Source organism: Lethenteron reissneri, chromosome 11, assembly GCF_015708825.2.
Source record: "Lethenteron reissneri isolate LAM-NWPU_2019-01 chromosome 11, ASM1570882v1, whole genome shotgun sequence".
Lineage (NCBI taxonomy): Eukaryota > Metazoa > Chordata > Hyperoartia > Petromyzontiformes > Petromyzontidae > Lethenteron > Lethenteron reissneri.
The window spans coordinates 7,917,192-7,943,606 of NC_083789.1; the positions used below are offsets into that span (position 1 = coordinate 7,917,192).

Genomic DNA, 26,415 nt, shown 5'->3' on the forward strand with positions numbered 1-26,415 from the left:
GTGGTGGTTAGCGCACTGCCCTACGAGCCTGGCAACCTGAGTTTGATTCCCGTCCACATGTGATATCAAAATTATTCCTGGGCCCTTCCCTAGGTTGACTGTCTTAATTGAGCACCTGCTGCAGTGTGCAAACATCAGCGATGGGGAGACCAATGCGGCGAGGCGTGGTGCTGGCCACAGCACTCCCTGGTGCGCCATGGCTCCCCTAACATGTGCACACGTGTCCCAACCGCATATGTAGACTACACAGGGGATCCTTGTCTTTTGTTGTTTATTGTGTGATACACATTAGCACTCGTAAGTCAATCATTTACGCATCACAATCGGCGCAGCGGGTCGGAGGTGCTGATGTCGCGCACTAACATATTAAAGCACCGTGCTGTTCACGCGTACAGTGCGGGTGTTGGCCCACCCATGTGTCTCGCAAAAGAATGCCGTTTCTCCTCATGCTCTCTCTCCCTCTCGCTGCCCGTGCACGCAGGTGTGTGGTGGTGTTGCTCAACCCCAAGAAGAACAAGCAGTCGCACATCCTCAATGCATCCAGGTGAGGATGCACCTGCCTTGTTTGCCCCCCCCTTACCGCACCAGCATTCCGACCTCGGGGACCACAGTCTGATGCCCTCGTTCCCTGCACAGCCCAAATGACAGCACACATTTCAATTCTCTCTGAGCTGACGTGATTAAACGATTGTTTCTACTCCGTGACGATGCCGTTGCCAATGACCAAATCACCCCTAATGTGCACATTCGTGTCAGATCTTGGGAGATGAGGAAGACCTGCTTAATGCTTGGATGGGTGACTGAGCAGTGCTCATACCAGGTGTTATAGGCTGCTGGATATTTTGGTGTGCAGCAGACATCGGTGCAGCAAAATCCGTTGTTGTGCTGTACTTGTATGTGCGAGTGAGGCTGGGTTTGTGCGTGGAAGATTAGGCAAAATATACCCCATGAGAGAGGGAGCTCTTGAGCTTTTACGTTAAGGTCTCTACCACCAGCACTGCGAGCGAGCATTTGCAGGGCTGCATCTTTCACCTTTCCCAATCAACTAAAATGCACTGAGCCCGTGGGTCGAGGGCGGACGTGGTTGGCGCGAGCTTCCTGGTTGGGCCCCCAGGCGATGGCATTGACGTGAATGAGCCTCACGACTCTCTTGTCAAGCCACCGCATTTCCATATGATTGACGGCGCCTGGGCTGGAAACGCCCTTGCCGCAGGCTTGTTGTTGTTTTAAGGTTGCACACAGGATGGCATGTGGTACAGTGCAGCATGCACAACCGTGCTGAAACACGCTGCTGGACGTCAGAATGAGCTGCTGCGGTGAGGTGCGCCGCGGTATTTTGGTTTGGTCTGGCACCGAGGGGAAACGGCCGCTGCGTTCGTCCAATTTCTCGATGTTCGCACGGAGATCGTTGCCGAGTGATATTAGAACCGGTCTTGCCCTCTACACCCCCCAGTGCCCATACACTAAGTAATGGAAATTGGGAATTTAAATAAAGTCTGTGAAATATTTAAAATGGTTCCTAGAAACAAATTGGATTCGGAACTTTAATCCTTTGAAATGTGCCATACTTTGTTTGAGTAGTGTTACCAACTCACCTTTAAATGTTTTAAATGTTATCATTCAATTACAGTGGCTGAGCACAGGCCAATGGCCCAAAATTCTAAGCAAACACTAACAAAAACAGCACGATCCATGGTGTAATTGGTAAGCGTTAATCGTTTTTTTTTTTATTGAGCATGGGTCATTATGTGATCCTTTGGAAAAGAGTTGGAGGGAATTCCAAAGTGCAGCAGTGCAAGGGGAGAAGTAGGGCAAGTGCTGTGACCTGTGGGTGTGGTGGTTGAACACTGTACCGATGACCTGAAACGAGTCAGCCTGGTAGACCGAGTGCTGATGAGCGGCGAGGATGTGTTTGGGTTTGACACCGATGAGAATGACTGCTGCGTTTGTCACATTGATCATAAAGTTACGGCTAACATCTTGCCGCGGTGACGAGATGTTAACTACCTCACCTGGTATGCAGGAAGTCGCAGTTTCAATCCCAACCCTGACACCTGTATAGTTGAAGTTGGCATGTTCTTCCCGTGGGCGTGTGAATTTGTCTCCGGGTCCTCCAGTTTTTCTCTCCACATTTAGGAACATGCGTTTGGAGTATTTGGCTGCTAGAAATTTCCACCTGATAAGCCACTTTGAGCTGTCATTTGTGGCCAAGTCGCTTCTGAACAAGAGCTACATAGCTCAGTGGGCCATACCCGGTAAAATTTAAATAGTTTAGTGAATAAGTAAATGCAAGCCGTCATCATGACTGCTGGATGAAGGCCTCGCCATGCCACTGCAAGCCCTGGCTGTCCAATGCTACTTTCATCCATCTCTCTCCCGCACTTGAATTGATGTCATTGCTTCATCTCCACGGTGGTCATCGTTCTGGGCGCGTTCTCTCCTTTGGTTGCCATTATACCACCAGTCTTGTCCATGGGTTTTCATTCCATACGACCATGCGTGTCCAAGCCAATCGTCCCACACTCTGTGAATGATAAGAAAACTCTTTGGACAGAAATGTGCATGCAGGCTGGAAAGAGTAAAAAGGTAATAATAATGCAACCTGCTGTTAATCATTCATAGACGTGTGTGTGTATAACTTAACGCTTAAGCACTGGGTTTAAATAGTACATGAAGCCCAAGGGCATAGCTTTTTTGCCATGGGAATGACTGGGGTTTTTGATACACTATTCTTCAGTTATCTGACCAGCTTGTATACAGGAGGTCGTGGGTTCGCCTGTATATTTGGAGTTTGCATGTTCTCCCCGTGGTCGCTTGGATTTTTCTCCTGGGCCTTCTGGTTTTTCCCTCCATATTTAGAAACATGCGTTTAGAGTATTTGGCTGCCTTAATTTTCCACTTGGTAAAACCACTTCGTTGAGTTATCATTTGTGGCCAGGTTGCTCTTGAAAAAGAGCTATTGAGCTCAGTGACCCTTTGCTGGTAAAACATTTTTTTTTTAGATTAAAATACCCCCACGACCCACAGTGTTTGAAGAACCTCATCCAGCAGTGGATTGACAAAAGCCATAGTTTTTTGTAGTTGAAAATTGCACGAATTTACATCCTTATTGGGAGTACAAGCTGGGCTTTTTGGCCAATCTTTTAAATTGAAAGTCTACATTCAAACGCTTCCTTAATGTAATTTGGTGCGGCCTGTGGTGAATATAGGTGTATAGGGATGTATCGAATTATTGATTTAAATTCCAGTCGTTTTTGAATCGGTTGTGAAACAAACTGGTCAAGTGCTGGTAGCACACGCTGACACATCGCAGAGCGACATCCATCCTCCGCACTAAACTCAAGTCGTCAGGTTTATGGCGCCGTGCGCTCACCGCTGCCCCACCTCTCTCTAGTGCAGATGCCTCCATCTATTCGTGTTGGTGTTGATCGCTAGTCTGCTTGTGCGTGTTGAGAGCCGATGTTGCGTTTTTAAATCGGCTCGGATATTCCGTCGCCGGATTGGCGCTGATGCCTCCGCCTCTGGTGATCCCTTGGCTTTGCTGGGCAGGCTGGTCGGCACTTTGCAGTTGAGAGCGAGACGTAATTGACAGAAAATCACTCGCAGGGTTCAGTTTAATGGACACTGTTGCCACGAAGCAAGAAAATGTATCCAGCATGTGATTAGGAAATTGCTATGGAAATATGCAAATGAAAATGGTGTCACGTATAGTAAAATGCTCACGACTGCAGATGATCGGGTTTCCACCCGTGCATAATTAGTATGCGCAGTGCACAGATGGGTGTTCTCAGCAATATTTGGACTCCTTAAATAGCTTGTGCGATATTGCACCATTCCCAAACACCTAATTAGCCAAAATATACGACTTCAATGTACACAGCACTGTCTCGTATGATCTTTGTCCAATATTTATTTTTGTGATCGTCGCCTGAAAGGTACGTCGTTGTAGCCTGTGATTGTGGCAATGCCTCCACACAGAAAATTACTGCTTTCCTTCGCTAACCTTATTCGACTCTTTTTAGGGTGGTCCTGCATTTGAATGGTTTTCCCAACTTCCATTGTTGAGTTTGAAATCTTGGGAGGAAATCGGGACATCCCGGAGAAAACCCACCTTGCGTACGAACAAATGACACTCTCATAATTAATAATGAACCTACTACGTGTTAAACAAATGACACTTTAGCATCCACACGTATGGATAAAAAAACACTTACACTACAACAATTTCCCACCCACAAAAGTGGGTGGAAGTTAAAAATCTCTTCATGGTTCACCAACCGTTGCTTCCAAAGTGCCGCATCACAGGTGTGCACAGCCACCATGTCCAGCTGGTAGCTTTGCCTGTGCTCAACCATTAGCCCAGAAGGATCTCGTATTACGTTTCGCACGTGAAGAGATTCCAAAGAACACAGGATGAGATGTTACTATCCTTTGTGCAAGCACTTCCAAGAGTTCATGAACAGTGAGCCTGGTGAAATTTGGGGAGCGCATCGTCAGTAGTGACCCTTTGGTTCCTAGGGTGTTTCGGCCTTTCATACTATACACCCTCCCCAAAGGCGGCCAGCGACAGGGTGATCAATCCTACGCTTGCGTCCCATTCCCAATTAGTCATAGGAGTTGCCTTGTTGTTGGTAGCCAACATCCCATGGGACTATGCATGGCAGGGGCGTCCTCCTCCCTGAGTCAAGCATTGTTGACTGCATACCTCCTGGCCCTCTCACTTTGGGGCCCAGCTGGGGTCTTTCCTCTTCATCCAGAGCCACTGACTGCTGCCTTCTGCCGCCTCCGATACAGCTTTGATTGCCGAACGCTGGCTCTGGCCCTTAATTCCCAGGTCTCTAAGCAGTCTGGTTGTAGATGTTGCCACAAAACCTCTGCAGCCCACCTCCACTGGTCGGACTTCTGTGTTCCAGCCATGATGCCGTGCTTCGGCAGCTAGATCGGCATAGCGCAGATGTTTTCGCTCATAAGCCTCATCTACTGAGTCCTCCCAGGGTACTGTGAGCTCAATGATGAAGACCTTCTTGAGCGAACGGGACCAGAGCACCACGTCAGGTCTTAGGGTGGTGGTTGCGATCTCCGGAGGAAACACAAGAGTCGGCACCAGAGGCAAGCGTGCACCTATATTTTCGTCTTTTTTCTTCAAATTTGTATCCCCGACTGTGTTATCGGCATTATCTCGTCAGACGGAGAATCCATTCGAATCTCTGGCAACCCTGCGTGTTAGAACACAGCTACCCCTGAAATCCCTTTTTTATTTATTTACCTCTGGTCCACACAGTGAAGGGGGCAGCACTTTCCCACCTGCTCTGCTTACAAGAGGGAGGTCCGTCATGCGACAAATCAATACAGAACTGTTCATAGCTGGAATGTAACCAGATTCGGTGCCAAGCTAAGACCATCAACTCCTCACTACCCTTGAACTCCGTTTCAATCACAGCTGGCCGAAACTCGTTTATGAACCCCAGGGTCTTAGCACTCTGGCCTCTGAGCCACCTATGCTTGATGCACATCCCTGGGATGACCTGCTCTACCCCTGCTCGCTTGCGCAGTCCCAACGTCCAGGAGCCCAGCAAGGGATGCGTACATCTCTACCTGCATCACTGTAGAGTGCAGACGGCTGTCATTAACTGTTAGCCCCGTATGTGACTGGCAGTAGGATTAGGCCCATTACTTTTTTTTACTCAAAACTGATTTACTGTCCTCGAGGGAGTTGGGGTGAAGACGGGGGGTGGGGGGGGGTGATGGTTGTGAGCTGGAGGTGTATTTTGTAGGCCGTTTTAATTTTAACTCGACCATGTGTCGAAGTCCGTGTGTTCTCGTTAGGTTGATTTTTTTTTCTTTTTAATTGCGTCGTCTCGCTGTCCCCTCCGTTTAACGTGGGGAGCGGGCCTGGCGGGCGGGCCGGTGTGCGGCCGGATGCGCAGTCGTTGCAAGCGAACATTAACGCTGCCACACTGTACCATCGTAACGTGCCCTCGTTTTTTTTGATGCGTGCAGTCAGTGTGCGCGTAGCCCCACGGGCATGTTACGAGCTAAGCACGCGCAGGCTTTTGTGCGTGCAGAAGTGTCTCTTATCGGCGGCAGCGGCGGCCACAGAAAATGCCCATCTTCATTACATTACGCCCGGTTAGCTAATCGAGCAGGGGGGGACGCGGCGCGCAGGGTTGGCTGTAGGGGTAATGAATAAAACGGTGGTCCAGCCGCCAACCCAGTGACCCAGTTTTGATTCTTGTTGTGTGCAGACAATGAAGAGCTCCCCAGGGTTAGAATGAAAACGAGATTGGACTGCTTTGCAGAGTCCAGAAAATGAGTAAAAATTGACAGCATTTGTGTATGACTACAAGGCTTGCACCAATTTTACTGCCATGCAGCGATTTGATGAATTGTCATGAATCGTGGCCCTGATCAGAGTCTAGAATTTACGTATATTTCATTGTCAGGTTTTCATCATCTCGTTTGTATTGTTTATCTTCTCTTGCCTCATTATAGTTTGTTTACTTTTGCTCATATAATTGCATATTAATGGCTTGCTCTACCGGACATTACCATTGATCATAATGGTGATGATTTCTCCGGGTACCACCTCATTTTCAAATCACCAGAAGCGGCAGGAACGTGGTAAACGGCGCTGAAAATTTATTGAGGGATTGCGGTTTCGCCACCAAGGAGGATTTATGATCTTGTCCTGCGGGAATGAGCGCGTTGTCTCCAGGAGCGACTCAGCTGTCCTCGCAGAGAGGTCCAAGCCTGGGTGGTTCGGTGTGCATAAACATTCTCGTTCATAAAAAATGACGGGCTGTAAAAACCCCTTGTGACATGGTAGAGCCATGAGTAATTTGAGGTGTAACCCCTTGGCATGAACTGGCGTTGAAATGACACTCGTTTTGAATGTTACGTCGACAATAATAATAAGTGTCTTATTTTAGCCCCGGTGTGTTTCGTGATGTCCAACGTTTTGCATAGTTTCTGAAGAAGCTGCCAGTACGTGGAGCAAAATGTCAGACATCGTGGTAAACATTACGTGGTACAACCCGAAAACATACATCTCCACAGTAGTAACAATATAATATACAATCTTGATTTCAAGCTTTCGTGACTGCAGGAATCCATGACGATTGCTGTGGTGGTCCCACCTGATGACGATTGCTTTTGTTGCGAACGAAACGTCGTGATCTATTATTTTTCTACCTACGTGACTTTACCGAAAGAACCAAAGAATATAATATACAGCCCGATGTTTATGATCGGATAACGCAAATAACTGACATGGCTTGGCAAGACCTTCATCCAGCATTTAAATGACAAAGATCAAATTGAAGAATCATCATAATCGGGCCTTATCAATCCACTAAAAGCCTCCCCATGCCATTATCATTTATTATCGTCCTACGATGCAACAATCAATTTATCAACTGCATGCGAGCTGATTTACTTGCTCCATTTGTGTGGTCGCCTGTCTGAGCCGACTTAATTCATAATAATGTTTTATGCATGTGCTACGAAGAAGGGCCATTGCCTGAAACATCGCCGATGATATATTTTTCCTTTTAAGGTAACAGTGTTTATTAACGAATGTGATTTGATTTTTTAAAATGTACATTCAGCGCCCTTTGCACCGGGCCGTCTCTGAGCACTCTACATCACATCTCATCTCAACACATTTGAAAGGGCACCCCCAGTGGCAGCTGTATCTAATGGCTACAAGGTGAACCCGGCACCTGGGCTGCAAATGGGCATTAGTGTGCCAGTACATGGCGACGATTGCAGTGTTATAGTCCCAATTGAGTTTTTTTCAGGGAAAGTTTGGGCCCTGATGTCGGTACAAAATGGCCTGTCTGCTCTTGCCAATGTATGTATGTATGTTGACTTTCTTTTGCACCGTACTTAGCCAACCGTGCTAATTGGAGGTGTGGCAGAAGGACAACAAACCGAACACAAAAGAGCAGTTTTAAAGAAATTAGTTTTCAATCTTGAATAACAGCATTGGCTGTTTAATGTCCACTGTAAAGCATCGTGGTGGCGCATGTATTATTACGGTTATTACACCAGCGGTAATAACCAGGTATGGCCATATTCCATATGATGTCTCTTAACATGTGTATGTCCTGTAATCCATGTTATTTTATTTCTGTCCATCTCATTGCGATTTCCTTGCACACACTTATCCATACTTTAATGTGTTAGTTCCGTTGTTCTTGTCAATGTCGGTGTTTCTGATCTGTGCTTCACAGCAGGTAATATACACTGCTTAAAAATATACTTCTCTCCGTGCATTGGTACATTTTTTCATTATTTTGTTCAGTTTTTCAAAAGCACTCTGGCCTGTAGAAATATATATTTATCTATTGGAACTTTGTTTAACACAGGGGGTGGCCTGTTTACTACCAAAAACATTTAGCGTTTTTTTTGTTGGCAGTTGCTTGATGTGTGTGTCTTCCTTTTCTGTTCTTTTTAGGAAAACAATCACAGCAGTCGCCTTTTCTCCTGATGGAAAATATCTGGTCACTGGAGAGGTGAGAGCTCACGTTTTGTGGATTCTCGTCTTGTCTGTTGAGTGTGCCATGAGCGAATGTCGCTGCTCCTTGCATCTCTTGCTGAAAACACCAGATTTTGGCACAAAATTCGCTCAAAGTAAACTGTTAACAATGAATCTCCACGGGTTTCCCACCGCTCTTTTATACATCCGACCGCTGGTGCTCACAGCTGCCGCAAGCCTTGGCATCTGCGCCGCACTTCGGCGAGATGACCTAAGCTAGCGGTGTAGGTATCTCGTGCGCAGGTGGTACAACTGCATGGGGGGGGGCTTGCGGACTGGAGAGGGGCCCAGGTGCCAGGGCTAAAGAAGAATGGAGGGAGAAGGTAGTGGACGCGTGCTCCAAATTTTTACCCCTTGCATCAAGAGGGCCCCGTTGCATAAACAGGGTGCACCACAGCTCGTCGATTGGCAAATCTAGCGCGGTGGGTTCAAGTGTGTGCACTCCCACCCGTTGCAAAGTGCGTGACCACTGTGGAAAGGTTCTGCCGAAATACCCTCTGGAGGGGAGCTCCGTCTTGCGGAGGAGAGGGCCTTCCACCAGCGGTCGGGGCCAATCCATGCTATGGCACTGGGCCCAGTCAAGTCGAGGCTGGGTGCCGTCGCGACTTTTAACGATTGCGTTCGTACGGTGGTGATCGTTGTTGTTTCGCAGAGCGGCCACATGCCAGCGGTGCGTGTGTGGGACGTGGCGGAGGGCAGCCAGGTGTACGAGTTCCAGGGCCACAAGTACGGCGTGGCGTGCGTCGTCTTCTCGCCCAACATGAAGTACATTGTGTCGGTTGGCCACCACCACGACATGATCGTCAACGTGTGGGACTGGAAGGTGAGTTGCCCTGTCTACCACCCCATCTCTTTGTCTGCCCTCTGCCCCCCCTATCTACTCTTCTCTCTCTTTTTTGTTACTCCTCTCTCTCTTGTAGGGTTGAGAATTTGAGCTCGCATGTGAGTGAGTGGTAGAGACTCGTCTGAGGTCATTTATCCCCTCGTTTACCTGGGAGATGAAGCAATCAGCACTGCTTTTTGCTAAATGACACAGCATTAGGTAAAGGTGCAGCCCTGCAACTGCTTGCTCATATTGCTGTTGCTGCAGCGAGGGCCTCCACTGGATTGCCGTCTCGAGATTATTTTGGCCTGCTCTTTCACGCTGGCCAGGCGTATTTTAAGAGGTGGGAATACCCACACTTTATCCTAGTTGATCAACTTGTTTTTTCTCTAATTTTATGAGAAAATCCACGGAGACCATTGCAGTGAAAAGGATTGATGGTCACGATATAGGAATCACCGTGAATGTGCCTGACCTCATCAGCAGCGGCTGTGGCAATGAGAGACATTTCAGCCTATTAATTTCTTCATCTTGTGGGTGCAGCAACACAGTTAGCATTGAAATTACCTTCGGGACCACAGTCTTGTGCATGGTTACGCTGGCGTCGTGGAAGTGCGCTCATGAAATCGTACGGACTGTTCCGATTTAGACCCCAGTTGAGCTCAGGCTGTGCCTTTTCACTTTCGCGCGGCTTTTGTTCGGGCGCGAAACCTGATGTGTTCCGTAACCGAATACCACCGCCGGTTTAACGAAAGCAAACAAGAGCGGAGGAAGGGAAGGGGAAATAAAATGTAAAAAAATAACAAAAATCTTGCTGCATCACAGGACATTTGTTGGTGGTTGGCAGATAAGTGTTATGAAAATAAGAATTCTTTAAACTAGAAGCTTTTGTGACTGCAGGAATTACTCTTTGGTTTTTTCGGTAAAGTCACGTAGAAAATCAAATCAAATAATAATAGAATACGACGTTTCGGTTGCACCACAAGCAACCATCATTCATTCTTACCTGATGATGGTTGCTTGTCTTGCAACCGAAACGTCGTATTCTATTATTATTTGATTTAATTTTCTATGTCGCTTTACCGAAAGAACCAAAGAGAAGAAGGATTCTTTAATTCTTTGAATATATTTAAAATACTCACAAAGCATGCGTCAAAATTGCACGATAGCCGTCTGCCTGATGCAGCATTACGTACATTTTAATTCACGCTGCCGGTCGAATTAACAGGACGGCACACACCAGATGATACAGTACAGAAGAGACAGCATGAACTGTTCAAGTGGCATGCTACTAATCCTGACCCCTGAGTCGTGACAATTTATCAAATCGTAGTGAGTTGGAGGGATGAATTGCATGCCTATAATCAACGTCTTAGCCACGTGCCCACCAAGGGTATCTGACCCTTGTGTGTGACTCCCGCCACCTCTCCCCCCCCGTCTCCCACGTGACCCCACTTCCCATCCACCCTCCCGCTTGTCTCATCACAGAGACGCGTGCTGGCGGCCACCAACAAGGTGTCCAGCAAAGTGTCAGCTGTGTCATTCTCCGCCGACAGTAGCACCTTCGTCACGGTGGGAAACCGACACGTCAAGTTTTGGTACATCGACGCGTCAAAGACCTCCAAGGTGTGTTCAATGGCCTCCCCAGCTGTCGACTGCCTGCCTCTACCCCCTGTCCAAGGCCAGGCTCCCGACCTTCCTTTTCTCTACTGCCTGTGACTTTATTTTTGTACGAAGTGAATATGCCCACTATTTCTAAACAGTGCCTTGAGATGTGGTCACATTTTTACGCTGTGTAAATCATAATTGTATTGTATTGCACAGACTTAGTGCACTTTTATAATGAGATCCATAGACTCAAGCAGAGGACCCATAGACTCGCAGAGAGATCAATAAAATAGTCAGTGCCGATTGACTCGCATTGAGACCCATGGACTTGCATGGACCGCTTTGCTCTGTAACATAAATACGCTCGCTGTTTCTGTACAGCACCTCAAAATGCATTCGCATTGGTATGCTCCAAAAATCTAAATTCTATTGTGTTTTATCGTGAAAGGATTTGGATTTTAATATAAAGAAATTAAACATACATGCTATTTGTTTGTGCAGGCGATTAGATTTTCTTTGTTTCTCTACTGCTGGAGTAAAGCCTCCCCAATAAGCCGTTGCCATTTCACAATCGTGTGACACGCCAGTCCATCTCCAGCGCCTGCGCAGAATACGTCTCGAGCCGAGCGCGCACGGACATCCAGCGCACGCTTAACGCGACGGTCGCTTTGCCAGGTCAACTGGACGGTGCCTCTGAACGGGCGCTCGGGGCTGCTCGGCGAGCAGCAGAACAACCTGTTCCTGGCGGTGGCGTGCGGCCGCGGACGCAAGGCCGATGCCACCTTCTGCATCACGCGCTCGGGTCTCCTGTGCCAATTCAACGAGCGCCGGCTGCTCGAGAAGTGGGTCGACCTCGGGGTACGTGACCCCTGCCACTGGTTGTTGCTTTATGTTCTACGTAGGTTTGCCTCCAACTCGGACCCATATCTCTTTTTGTTTGAATGTTTTTATTGTGGTAAGCACTCAAGCCCGGTACAGCGCGTTGATGGTTTCTGGGGGAGGGCACAGAAAAATTGATCGGGTTGGGGCCGGGGGGGCTTTTTCGACAGCTTGACCGTGTATAGGTGGGGGGGGGGAGGAGTGCTTGGTGCCTACCCTGAGCGGGGGGGGGGGGGGTCTTCCGTCTCGGGGAAGAGAGTGGGAGCTGAAATATGGGGGAGGGGGCGGGGTGGAAGTAACCAGGCTTCTAAGGGGAGATTGGTTGTGAAAATGAATCCATATCTTAAAGAGAGGGTTCTTGCCTATGGCAGTCACCAACAGTGATTCAAGCGAGCCTGACTGCTGATAAGATGCCGTGTGAAACCAGTCGAGAGTTTGCTTGCACTGAATCAGTGCTGCCGAAATTATTATTCACTCCGAAGAAGGCTGTTGAGTCCGACGGGTTGTGTAGAATTAGTTTTTTGTCATGTGGAGAGATGGCGATATCAAGGAGATGTATTGTTTGCTTATCTATCGGGCTATGTCTTGTTGTGTGTGTTTGTGGTTGTTTCTATAAGTCTATAACGTCCCACTGATTGTCAAAGGCCCTCTCACATTTTTTACATTCCTTTTACTTCGTTGTTATTGATGCGCAATAGATTGTTGTGTTAGACTAGGTAATCATTTGGACAAGATTCTCCACTATCCCTTTAGACAAACAAATTATATTGTCCCTTGCACAAGTGTTTAACCCAGCAATTTGCATTCTTTCAGCTCCGTGGTAAGTTTAAGAGTAATTCTCACAACCAAATGTCGCAGTTAAGGGAGTACGTTTTGCTTTAAAACCACGTGAACCATCTTCAGGACAAGAATCCAGAATTCAGAATAAAATCGTTACATGGCCCAACCCAAAAATATATTCTGAATGATGAATATTGGCTGTGAAAACTTAAGCATTGAGTGCATTGTGTTTGTTCATTTCTTGCATCCAAATTATTTCATTCATCTCATGCCCATCTCCTCCACTGTCTTCCTCTGCTTCAATTGCCATTTCTGGTTATCCACTCCGTGGTTAATTTTCCATGTGGGTCGCTTGCAAACATCGGCCGTGCGTGCACACCACCTGCACATGGGTGTTCATGTGTATGCGTGTTTATATGTATGTGGCCGTTTTTATCTATCCATTGCTGGATAAGGGCCTTCTGTACGTCGCGTGAGGATTATGTGACCATGAGTCAACAAAGCTGGTCAGTCCCAGTTTGTGAAAGAAGAGTTGGGAACGCAGGAACACTGCAGAGATCGCTCACCGCTGATGTTGATCATGGTTGGTTATGTACGGTGCGAAATAAGCTCAATATACATACATATGTGGTAGGGGAGTCGTAGTGTAGAGGCCTCGGGTTTCTAGCACATTTAACGAATCGCTGTGCCTCTACCCCACCGTGACTAGATTGGTAAATTGAAAATGGAATACAGTCTTATTTTATTCGTTATTTGACGACACTGGTCGTTGCGGGTTGGTGAAAGTGGGAAGCATAGCCATTGGAATATAATACAGTACAACAACATATTTGGTTGCACTGCCCTCTGTTGATAATGCTGCCCAGCTACCTACAACCCCTGGTGTATGCATGATGGTCACACAACCGAGCACTATCCAATCAGTCTCATCCCTGCTTAGCTCCTGTTATCTGACGAGAATCAGCCCGTTCTGGGTAATTTGATTAACTACGCACGGGCACGCACGCACTGGCGACATCTTTTGCTGTTTCATAAAATGTATTCTCTGTTTGCTTCTTAACCCCCCCACCCTACCACTTTCAATTCACTATCCATGAACTGTTGATAATGGTGATGATCAGCTGTCTTGTATAACAATGTATTACAATTCCGTATGTTTGGTGCCATGTGACTGCCGCCCCCCTTTGCTTGTCCCACCACCACAGGCCTCGTCAGCCAGCTGCCTCTCGGTGAGCGAGGAGCTGATCTTCTGCGGCTGCTCCGACGGTGTGGTGCGCGTCTTCAACCCGGAGAATCTCAACATCGTCGCCACAATCCCGCGGCCACACTGCCTTGGCGTGGACGTGGCGCTGGGCGTGGAGCCCGGGTATGTTTGGCTATCATCGATATCGAAGTCGTCGTCGTCATCATCATCACTGTCGTAGAAATCCTCGTTGCCATCATCGCCACCATCCCTATCATTATCTTCATTGTCGCATCATCGCCATTGTCGGCTTCGTCATCGTCATCATCACCTTCATCATTGTCATCATAGTCCTCATAGATTGTCATTATAGATGTTGTCATCACAGTAACTGATTTCCATAATAGTTTTTTTTTTGGGTTGGATCGCGTAAATATAATTTGTCGTCAAGTCCGCCACCACCCGAAACTAATTGGCTGTGTCTGGTAGTGGCAGGTTTAACGACACATATATTTACGCGATCTATCCCAAAACAACTTTATGGATAATATTGGTTGTGAAAGCCTACTGTTAAAGTAACTGCTTTGTTTAATAATGATGGTCATTATAATGTGAATGATAATGCCTTTTTTAATAAGGCCTTTTGTTTTATCCAACAAAGCTTGGCCGTCCATTGATCATGGCTGATGATGATTTATGATGATGATGATGAACTAAAATGTAACAATACACGCACGCGTTTGCTCTCAGGCATTTATTCACCCGAAGAGAAGATGCCCGCTATCCGGACACGGTGGCGTTGACCTTCGACCCCACGAATCGCTGGCTGTCATGCGTCTACAACGACCACAGCCTGTACGTGTGGGACGCGAGGGACGTGCGCAAGGTCGGCAAGGTCTTCTCGGCGCTGTACCACGGCACCTGCGTCTGGGGAGTGGAGGTTGGTAATCCGAACCTTGCCCTCGTCGCGCGACAAAATATTTCATCGTGCGGCTTTTCGAACGCGAGTTCTCGCAAGTTCAGTGCGGCGCGGATTTCTGTTTTTGCTCACCGTGATAATAAATCTATTTCAGAATCTTTATATGTTATCAGAATCTTTATTTAGACTGGAGGAATCCGATGAGCGATAAAGCTCTTTTTCACAAATGTCCAGTAAGGACATGTGTGATAGCGAGGCTACCGCAAAGTAAGGTGCTCCGTTTCACAGAACATTGTCTGCTGTAGTTGTATGAAGCAGTTGCGTAAATGACACTACAGTAAAACCTTGGATTGCGAGCATAATTCGTTCCGGAAATGTGCTTGTAATCCAAAGCACTCGTATATCAAAGCACTCGTATATCAGTTGTGATCACGTAACGCTCGGCAGACAAAGCGTATTACACGTACTACTCGTATTGCAAGACCTCGCTCGTTTATCAAATGAACATTTATTTTTTAAAATTGCTCGTCTTGCAAAACACTCGCAGACAAAGTTACTCGCAATCCAAGGTTTTACTGACGTTGTAAAAGACTTGAGCCGCGTGGTATGCATACGTGTGGCCCCCCGCAGGTTTATCCGGAGGTGGACAGGGGCCCTGTGGCGGCGTGCCTCCCGCCTGGCACCTTTGCCACCTGCTCCTCGGACAACACGGTGCGGCTGTGGAACCTGCAGCGTGACCCGTCGCCGCTCGGCACAGCCGCGTTGCCACGGAACATCTACAGCAGCGTGAGTGGCAGCATGTCAGCTTGTCCTGCCCCATTTGTATTTGTGCTCATTAGTTTCTTCATTCATCCGCTCACCCTCTCACCTGTCTGTTCATCTGGTCCTCTGCTCGTGCGATGATTGGTATGTTTACTCATCCAATTGTCTGTTGTCCTTTCCATCTAGTTGATCATCGGTTTGTTAGTCTGCTCGTCCGTATGTCCGTTGCTCTGTTAGAATGTTTGTCCATTCATGTGTTATTTCGTCGGCCTGATTGTCCATTCCTCTTCCTCTGCTGTTAGTCCTTTTTTCGTCCATTCTTATCCATTCTTCATTTGCTCATATGTTCATACGCTCATTCGGCCAACTGTTCATATGCTCGTCCGTTAACTTGTCTGGTTTTGTGCTCAACTGCTCATCTCTTAGACCGCTCATCTTTTCGCTTTTCTGCTCGTCCACTCGTCCGTTCATCTGCTCCTCTGCTGGTCCGCTTGTCCACATGCCAAGAGGTCACGCTTACCCTCCCGCACGCTCCCGTCACGTGTGACAGGGCCGTTGAATCAACAGCGGGCGGTTTGACAAGTAGGAGGAGGGAAGGGGGGCAGATGGCGACGAGCCAGGCCCTGAGCACAGCGGCAGCGCGGCGGTGAGGTTTAGTGATGGGTCAATACTGAGTCCGGGATTAGTGCTTGTCCGCAGAGGCGCGCCCACAGATTAAAGGGGGAATCGGCTGCTGTCTAAACAGAGGTGGGACGCGTGCGAACAAAAAAACACATTCCTTGAATGAGGTCACCATTGAGTTGGGGTGGATGACTGTGCGAGTTGTGTGTGTCAACAGATCTCTGTCAGTGTAAACTTGGTTTTTTTCCTTTAACGCTGATAAACGTTGCCATGAGATTTTGGCGAACTGATGAGGGGGGGGGGGGATCAAGGCAAATGGGTTGTGGCTCTCTGAATTTGGAGGAGTGTGACTATACTCCAATAGGCACGCGCACGTGTGTGTCTGGCATATGCCAGTCAGCTCAGTTGGTCAATCTATGGCACCTGGGTTTTCCCCGTGACCACCTGCCAGCGATCCTTTGACACTGCACGTGGCCTCAGTGCACCTAGTGTAGCACAAGTGCCGCGGTGGCGAATGGCGGTTGTTGTAATTTTGATGACATCATTGAAAACGAGCCTTTTTCTGTATTTTTAATATCTCCCTATATTAGTGGATGCAGCCTAAAAATGTATTTTAAGTCTCAACACAGAGAGTCGAGAGATGTGGGCGATCAGGCGCAGTGCTGCCCTCACCACAAAGCGCCGCGTGCGGCACAGGAAACACAATGACGAACCTCGTCGCTTAAGATTCACTTCACAAATCAACTGGCTCTCTACAATGTGTTTTTTGCTTGCGGTGTTAGGCGCGATGGGCTGACGTTTCGCTCAAAGTGTTGGGAGCTTCTCCAGGAACCTTATTGGGGAACATGAAGGAGCTCCCAGCACGTGGAGCGAACCGTCGGGCATCATGCCGAATACCGTGGGGAAACACCTGGAGAGCTGTAGAGCGCAGCTGTGAAAACCTTGGCAGTGATAACGCAATAAATACAATGAGTGTTTTTTTTTTATATCGCGCCGTTCACGCAAACTGCGTCTTTTAATGGTGCACAGTCCCCAAACACGGTGGTGCATATGTTATATTAAGATGATTTCACAAGTGAATTCGTGTTTTTTTTTTTAACAGTGAAGGACATAGAGCGGGATGTAAAAATCTACAGTAGTATAATTTTAACATGGTGGTTAAAAAATCTATAATGCTATAACAATATAAAATATATAGTGATATTTTTCAAATATTTTTTTTATGTTTCAACTCTTGTGCACTAAAGCTTTCCATTTTTTTTAAAGTTTAAACTCTTGTGCACTAAAGCTATAAAATACGTAGCTCTTTAAGAATTGGTAGTAATCGAATCTATTCACACAATTCACTTGTATTGGCCTCATTAAGAAACTTGGAACCACTAAAGTTATGCCACCTCAGGTTGTACCGACAGGTGCAATATCTGGTCTGAGCTCGTGCATGATATGGGCACGTATCCACCTTTACCTTCTAGTATTGCCCGTCCCAACAGCCTACCCAGTTCACCGCAAGAGGATGTTCCTCTCACAGGACCTGCTGAAGGTGCTGTACGTGGACGGGAACCTGCAGAGCCTGCAGGACTCTGAGAACAACCCGGCCGGCAGCTCCGACAAGGCTGACCCAGCTTCTGCTGACGCCAAGACCGGCATCCGCACGCTGTGCGTCAGTCCCAGACGGGCAGCACCTGGCCTCCGGCGACCGTACCGGAAACCTTCGGTGCGTAGCCGTATGCTCGCCATGTCACGCCACCGCCAACCGGGATTTGTCCGTCTCCTGGCACACTCCGGCCTGGCCAGTGCTGCTGCTGTCTTTGTGTCCATGTACGTGTGTGCGTGTGTGCTTGTGTGCGTGTGTGGCCTCAAGGTGCACATGGCCTGGCACAAGCGTCGTGGCGACATCACCGCCACTTAGTGGCGAATGGCGGTTGTTGTTGTTGTGTGCGTGTGCGGTAGCGGTTAGGGCACTCTGCTACGAACCTAGCGACCCCGAGTTCGATTTCGCGCTCATGACCAACATCAGTGAAGATTATCTTAACCGTTCGTGGGTCTCTTCTAGGTCGACTCGGCCTCAAATTAGTACCTGGTATGATGTGTCAACATTTACACTGGGGAGATAGAGGCGGGTGGCCGTGGTGTTTGCTGTAACCACCTCCTCGTGTGTGCTGTACCGGCCGTCACAGGTGCTCGCAAACAGCACTTGCCCCAAAAATGTGTTAAGGGATGTTTCTCTCTGTGTCTGCTTAGAGGGCCACGGGTTCTGAAACTTCTCTGTGTGTCTTTGTATTTCTCTGCATACCTCTGTTTGAGAGTTTGTATCTGTATTTGTCGTTCTGTGTATGCCCGTCTGTCTGTCTACATGTCTGTGTCTTTGTCCATTTCTGTGTCTGTTTCTCTGTTTTTCTGTCCCTCCATGTCTCTGGATGTCTCTTTCTGTGCTTATATTCTTCCCGTGTGCACTTTTGTACTGAGGCAGCTCTGATTCCATATTTTACAAAAAATGTATTTCACGCTGTCGGGAGCTATTGACATCCTATGGCACAGTGCTCCACACATCACGAGAGAGGGGGTGGGGGGGAGGCATCTCCTGTCTGTCCGGCTCATGTTTTATTTGCTTTCTGTCCTGGAAGGCTCAGTCATTCATGACAGCTTGTTTTCCCCCTCCGTGGTGGCTGTTCTATTTTGTTGAGCTGCAGCAGCCAACAAATGTCAACAGAGCTCCTTGTAGTTGACACAGAAGTGATGCTTTATTGGACCGTGAGAGTTACAGAAACCGCTCCCTCTGGCTGTGAACTCCACTGCCTCACTTCCCTTCCTGTCCCTGTTCCAGTGTAGGCTTTAAGATTTTCCTCCTTCATCTCTCAGCCAGGTTGTTCTGCACTGTGACGGGGGCAAGCTTCACAGTGCTGGCATATTTTTCCTGTTCACAGCTTGTTCCCAGCCTCCCCATGCCACAAAGAGGCTCCTTTTCTTTACCATGATTGCATGAGTCTGATCCTACGTTGTGCACTCTGTGTTCATATGCGGTCACATTAAACAGCCTTGAGATTTTATGATTGGCGCTGTATAAGCTGTAATGACTTTGAGATGCTCTTTAAATACAAAATTTGTAGTATTTTCATCAATTCACACGGTTCCCTTAGTAACAGTATTAGCAGTATTATTTAGAGGCGTTTAATGATTCCTCCATTAAAATAGATTCTTGTGCTCAAGATACAAGCTTACTGTTGTACATGTAAATTGGTATTTTTAATTAAAATGTATAATAGAACAAGACAAAAACATTAGACGATACAAATGAGTGAAAAAATAATTGATCGTTGAATTGATCATGGGAAAGGTGTGTGGTCTGTTTTTAGTCATTCTTGTCAGCCATGATCTATCCACTGTTAGACGAAGACCTTCCCAAGCCGCTGTGATCTCGCTACGGTCTTGCGCCGCAATAATCCTTCTAGCTCCTGCACATGAGTTGATTTCATCACACCATCTCAACAGAGAATGTCCTCTCTGGCGTGTTTGCTGTTCTGGCTACCACCCAATGTTTGTCTTGACCACCGCCCATCATCGCTTCCTAGAAAATCACTAGATGCCTAATAATTAATTTGTGATACAATTACAAAGTACTGCATATATTTATTTAGTTGATTCAAACCAAGTCTTGTTGCGACATCCATAAGAGGTTTTTTTTTTTGTGTTAGATCATGTAAATATAAATGTGTCGTTAAACCTGCCACCATCCGACACGGCCAATTAGTAAGGTTTTACCTCTCCAAACACACCGGTGTGCTGAACTAGTCACGAATTGGCATGTCTGTTTACGTGATAAACCTTACTATTTGGCCATGTTGGATAGTGGCGGGTTCAACAACAACGTTTGTATGTATACGATCTAACCCAAAAAAAGAGCTATGGATAATATTGGTTGCGAAAGCCCTACGTGTTAAATTGTCGCAACATGTCTGATGTTGAGGGTTACGCTTCCCTTGTCAATGCAGGATCTATGACCTTCACTTTCTGGCGGAGCAGATGAAGATCGAAGCCCACGAGACGGAGGTCATGTGCCTGGAGTATTCCACCCCCGATACCGGTGAGTGACACGGCAGTGCTTTAGTATTGTCTGATAAATTTCGATTTAAAGCTTTCGTGACTGTAGGGATTCGTCTTCTTTGTTCTTTCGGTAAAGTCACGCAGAAGGGAAATAATAAAATAATTAAAATTAAACATAATAAAATTATTTTCACCACGTTTCGGCCATAACGCAAGCAGCCGTCCTCAGGGGAAGAACAGGTCTGTCGGAAAGACAACGTCCGACAGACCTGTTCTTCACCTGAGGGACGGCTGCTTGTGCTGTGGCCGAAACGTCGTGAGAATTATTTTATTATGTTTTTTATTATGTTTTATTTTTATTATTTTATTATTTCCCTTGTACGTGACTTTACCGAAAGAACCAAGAAGATATTGTCTGATAATAACAACATCTTTCAGCCCTTTGTGATTCCACTGCTAGATGCAGGCCACTGCACACTAACAATCATAGTAATGTGTTCCTAAAAATAACGATGCCTGGAGTAAGTCTTCCATGAATTAATAATCTACCTACACAGTTTCACGTTTCGTGAAAGTACAGTTGGGGAGGTTACGCAAACAAAGGTGGTGGAAACCAGTTATCGAGCATGCCACAATCTGCTGATAAAATACTGTACAAATGTTAAAATATTTTATTTTACTTTTATTAATTTTAATGTTTTACCTACGTGACTTTACTGAAAACACCTAAGAATATAGAAAATACACTCTGTGTGCGTGTCCACATGCAGACACGTAAACACGGACTCGTTTTTTCAGGTCGGCATACCATTTATGATATTACCTAATTCATCATCGATACTGGATGATGAATGGATACATTGCTGATGTGATACTGCGAAGTTATTTTCTGAATGTTTACGTTTCGGTCAATACCGCATTACTGATTTTTGAGTCCGTGTGATTTATGTTTACTTCATATTTAACATTTTTATTTAATGGCACACTGAGCGCTTTACAATAATGTATTTGTGGTGCTCAGAGACTTGTATTTATCTTCTATGAATCATTTACAAACAATAGTAATGGTAATTATTTACCCACGAAAGCCTCCCTGAATCTCAATACTTTTTTTTCAGGAGTGATCCTACATTGGGATGTTTGGCCAATTCCATTAATCATTATGAGCCCAGACCAGAGAATTGGCTTTTTGGCAGTTCCAATATCTTTGTGGCCAAAAACAGTGAATGATGTGAGGACCTTTTGAAACGAGTAGGTTATAAAGTAATTCACTTGTATTTTGACAAATAAATACAACTAACGTTTTGCTGCCTTAGGTGTTACCAATTTCTGCACTGGCCCATTGACACTCAGCACTGCCATCTCCTGGCCTCACCTTGCGGTGGGACACCTGGAACACCTAGCAAGTCGCGGCGGTGGTCACCTATGCAATTACTAAGCAGCAAGCTCTAACCTGTTTAGCTTCTGAGACCCTCCGATATCGGACACATTTAGTGTTTTGGTCATAGGCATTAATGGTAATAATGATGATAATCGAGGGGGGACATGCTCGCCACTCACAGCCACGCACAAAACACAACAAACCATCAGCTATAAAGTGAAGCACAGTTTGCAGTAGACTGTGCCTGGAACAATGATTTTGCATCGTGAGCAAAATGGAATGAGGGCTCGAGTGTAAAAATAGTTAACGATGTAAAATGTACTCCACAAATAACGCTGTCTAATCTCGTAGTGTAAGATTATATGCATAAGATTAGATGCGTTTAAATTCTATTGCCTCTCCCATGTGTCTGGCATTATCTCTCCCTTGCCGTGTTCATCTTTATATTTGTCTGTTTCATTGCATGTCTCTGTCTTGTGTGCATGTCCCGTCTTTTCATGTATATTTATTTTTTATTAATTATCCTTCGGTCCATTGGTCTGGCTCTGTGTGTGTCTTTGTGTTCACATTTGTTTATAACCCATAACCCTAAGGGATTGTGTCTCTATCTCTCTCCATTGATCTATTCGTGTCTATATGTTGAACAATCACGTAAATAGACAATCTGCTGCTCTGTTCATTGGCCTGGCTGTCTGTATTCACGTCTCGTGTTCTTGTTTGTCTCTGCTGGTCAGATTGTCCTTCTGTCTCTCTGCATTAATTTTTCTGTCTCTTTTAATTATCTGTTTCCTACAATTGTCTGCCTTTCTGTCCGTTGGGTTTCTCTATCTTTCTCTGTTTGTCTAAAGGTCTCTGTTTGTAAATCAATCTATTAATCTTTCTACCCATCCATCACTTTGTCCCTCATCTGTGTCTGTCCATCTTTCTATCTATCCAACTGTCCACGATTATGTCTTTGTAAACACATATTTCAATCAATGTCTTAATCTCTGTCCGTCTTCCTCCCTGTCTTCCCCGCTCCCATCCCACCGCATCTCTCTCTCTCCTCCCGTCATTGTCCAAGGCGTGAAACCGCTGATGACACATACTGCGACCGTCTGATGCACGTTCTGAATCGATCAATGTATTAATCTCTGTCTGTTGGCTTCCTCCGTGTCACTCCGTGTGTGTCTCTCGGCCTCTCCTCCTGACGGCACAGGCGTGAAGCTGCTGGCGACGGCGAGCCGTGACCGCCTGATTCACGTGCTGAATGCGGAGCGTGGATACAGCCTGGAGCAGACACTGGACGAGCACTCGTCAGCCGTCACCGCCGTCAAGTTCTCCGGTGCGGCGGTGGCGGCGTGCGGGTCGATAGAAAGCGTGCGGGGTCACATGGTGCCACGCGACGCCGGGGAACAATAAACCCCGATAAACGGCCATGTGATCGCGCAGATGCGGGTGTTCACTCACGTGTGTTTGCGTTGCCGCGGGGTTGGATTAAAAAAAAAAAAATTCTGGGTTTTTTTTCTCTCCAATATTTCCTTTTGTTATGGGTAACGGGTTACATACATAACATTTTATGAACTTAGACAAGAGGATTATGATTTATAACTCTCAGTTTAAAATATATATTTGTCGTTTTTAGGCAGTTTTATTACATTAATGTTATCACCATCATTGTGTCATGAGACACAAGTTCGCTTTGGAACTCTGGCAAAGGCAGTCCAATACCGCTGTGCGTTAGAGGGTGGCCTGTGGAAGGAGATTTTACTCCAATACCGCTGTGCGTTAGTCTGCTTATGAGACCATTTCGAAGTGAAATAGCATTAGACAGAAAATCCCATTTGGTCGTGACCCAACGGTGACGTTCAAGTGTTAATTGATTTTGCGTTTCCAAATGAGAACAGGCAGAGACACAGGGGCATTCTCGTGTGCAAGACCGATCTGGGTCACCGAAATGACAAAATGAACATTTTATAAAGTACAGCAATGAAGTGAATAGAAATCCGTGCAATTAACAACTGCGTCGCTTGAGAAATAAAAAAATAAAAAATACTGCACAAATATAAATTCCTGTTAATTGATAAATTTTCTGTAGTGCCATTCGGATTTGGCAAATTATTTTTAGACTGATAATTATTAATCGTATAATTACAATTAAGTTACAGAAACATTAAAACAGATGTAGGGTGACTTATCATGCCATTCACGTAGGACCCATCCAGCAGGCTTCACTTGAGTTCTTGGCATTTCCACCTGCAAAGTGTAGTTTGAGTGCTGCCTACACGTAAACGAGTGTCTCATTTTTATTATCGTCGGCAAAGGAGGTGAATGATAGGTTTACGCAGCAACAGGAAATTGTATAATGAGTACAATGGCCTGTCCATTACAGTGCCATTGGTTTCTGCAGATTCTGTATTGGCATATACTCTCATGTATACATGCACAGTCAAGCCACTGCTGGATGAGGGCCTCCACATGCCATGCGGATCATGGAGATAATGTAAACATACTTCACTTGTCTGCACAGTTTGCTGATGGTGAGGAGCAGAGACAATGGGTTACAGAAGAACTATACATTGCGCTGTATTGCCATCTGCTGACAACTTAGCTCTGCAGTGGCCTATAATAACAGTTTTTTTGCGTGGCGGTGGTCACCCATCCAAACGTGATCCAGACTCAATCCTGGTTGGCTTTGGAGATCTGATTTGATTGTGCACATTCAGAGACATTTGGTCATAGGCACGAATGCAATTGGCGACCAAGAAAAGTGACATCACTCTTTTCATGTGCCTTATAAATGAACTTAATTTAACGATAACTCTAGTGATGGCTTACTATACTACATTTTAAGTTTTGCACGAATTAAGTATTTTTATTTAATTAGTGACCAAATTAATATTTGTGTCTGTCATAATCACATTATTGACAAAAGACAATTTCTAAAAAATGCTAAGAATGCTATTTTTTACGCATACAATTTCACAGCTTGGCTGTTTCAGCTGTACGGAATTCATGAAAATGTTTGCATTTGCATTCTTTTAATTGTAGGAATTGGAGACCAGCTGCAGCTTGTTAGCTGTGGCAGTGACAAGTCGATATACTTTCGCAACGCTGAAAAGGTAATGACATCGAATAGTCTGAGAATAGATACCTTGTACAATGGGACTTTACATCAGCATACCGCAGCATTCAAACATTCATTACGCATCCCCTCTTCATAGCCCTTATAACAAAGCTTACATCCATAGTAGAGGTTTTTTGGGTTAGATCGCGTAAATATATAAATGTGTCGTTAAAACCCGCCACCACCCGACACAGCCAACTAGTAAGGGTTGTCACGTAAACAGAACGTGCCAATTCGTCACTAGTACAGCACACCGGTGTGTTGGAGAGACGAGCCACAACATTTATAATCTGAGTACGACGTACCATGTCAAATCTGACTCGGATGTTTTGTTTTTCCAAACATCTGGCTAGTTTATCAGTTACTCCCACAATGTACGGTATTTTGATCGTTTTAATTACTTGGACAGTTTCAATGCTTGTGTTATTTGATTTGGTTTTGGCATTCAATGCCCTGTTGATTTGTGCATCATTATAACCGCTCACTTGCAGCACTTCATTAACATGTTGAATTTCATTTCTCAGACTGTCACTATCTGACACTTTCTTAGCTCGATGAATGAGCGTCTGTATAAGAGCAGATTTCTGCGTGGGGTGATGGTGTGACACTCCATTCAGATAGGCATCAGTATGCGTTTTCTTTCGGTAAACACTGTGGTAGTTTACCATTTCGACCCCGTCTGAGCAGAATATCCAGAAATGGTAGAGTTCTGTCAGCTTCCACTTCAATGGTGAACTGGATGGATGGTTTTGCGAGTTGAGATGATTTAGAAATGCGCTCAGTATATCTTTGCCATGTGGCCAGACCACCAATGTGTCATCCACATATCTAAACCAAGCTGATGGTTTTAGTGTGCTTGAAGCTATTGCTTTTGTTTTAAAATCTTCCATGTATAAATTCGCTTTCACAGGACACAAGGGAGAGCCCATTGCTGCTCCTTCCTATTGTTTATAGAAGTCACCTTGCCACAAGAAGTAGGTGTTCTTTAGACAGTGTTCAGTTAGTCTAGTAATTTAATTGACACGTTGACCGGAACCCTCGTGAACAGAGAAGTCACATCAACCCTAAAGAATATCATTAGGGTTAAGCTTAACATCTTTAATTATATTTACGAGATGTTCAGAGTTTTTGATGAACGAAGAGATCCTACCGATGTAGGGCTGTATTTGTTTTGTTCGTATTGTGCTAATTTGTACGTGGCAGAGCCTATTGTACTAACTATGGGTCTTAATGGGACATCAGGTTTGAATTTTTGGTAGCCCATAAAGTCTTGGTGGTTTTTATGGCCTTGGTTTGATCAGGTATTGCTCTTCCTTGGGAATTGATGACTTGGCAATGATTGCCGTTGTTTTACGTTCCAAGGTGCTCTATTATGGATGATATTGGTCACGAAAGCCTACGTGTTAAACTGTCAAACCTTACAATCGGCCTATTTTGCCAAATTACAATAAGCGTTCATGTAGTACATCATGAATCGTTTTGATGATTAAATTTACAGCTCTTTGTTAGGCCTTCCTCCCCCACGATGTTGTTGTTTATGGAGGTTATTTGTACCGGAACTCGCCACACTGGTAAGTTCAGGTTCGTGTGGCGAGGGGCTCAAAACTAGTTCAGAAATCGCTTGCGATTTAAATATGAGCCATCGCCTCGAGTCGAACCCGGGCCACACCAGGTTAACTCAACTGTGCCGCCACAACTCTATCCAAGTAGCGCACCTGAAGTGCCTTCAAAATTAAACGATTATTTCAAGCAGATGCAACCATTTATCTTACT

At 45.9% G+C, this 26,415-nt stretch overlaps 1 protein-coding gene across 1 annotated transcript in view; it reads left to right on the forward strand.

The window, feature by feature from the left end:
• LOC133341413 (mitogen-activated protein kinase-binding protein 1-like) overlaps positions 1–26,415 on the forward strand; it is a 78,028-nt gene that overhangs the window by 15,129 nt on the left and 36,484 nt on the right. The window contains 13 exon segments of the mRNA XM_061549996.1: positions 482–544; positions 8,459–8,516; positions 9,192–9,362; positions 10,851–10,988; positions 11,646–11,828; positions 13,835–13,995; positions 14,563–14,752; positions 15,362–15,517; positions 17,643–17,780; positions 17,782–17,828; positions 20,104–20,195; positions 22,735–22,860; positions 24,567–24,637. Of these exon segments, the coding sequence (XP_061405980.1) occupies positions 482–544; positions 8,459–8,516; positions 9,192–9,362; positions 10,851–10,988; positions 11,646–11,828; positions 13,835–13,995; positions 14,563–14,752; positions 15,362–15,517; positions 17,643–17,780; positions 17,782–17,828; positions 20,104–20,195; positions 22,735–22,860; positions 24,567–24,637 (1,594 nt within the window).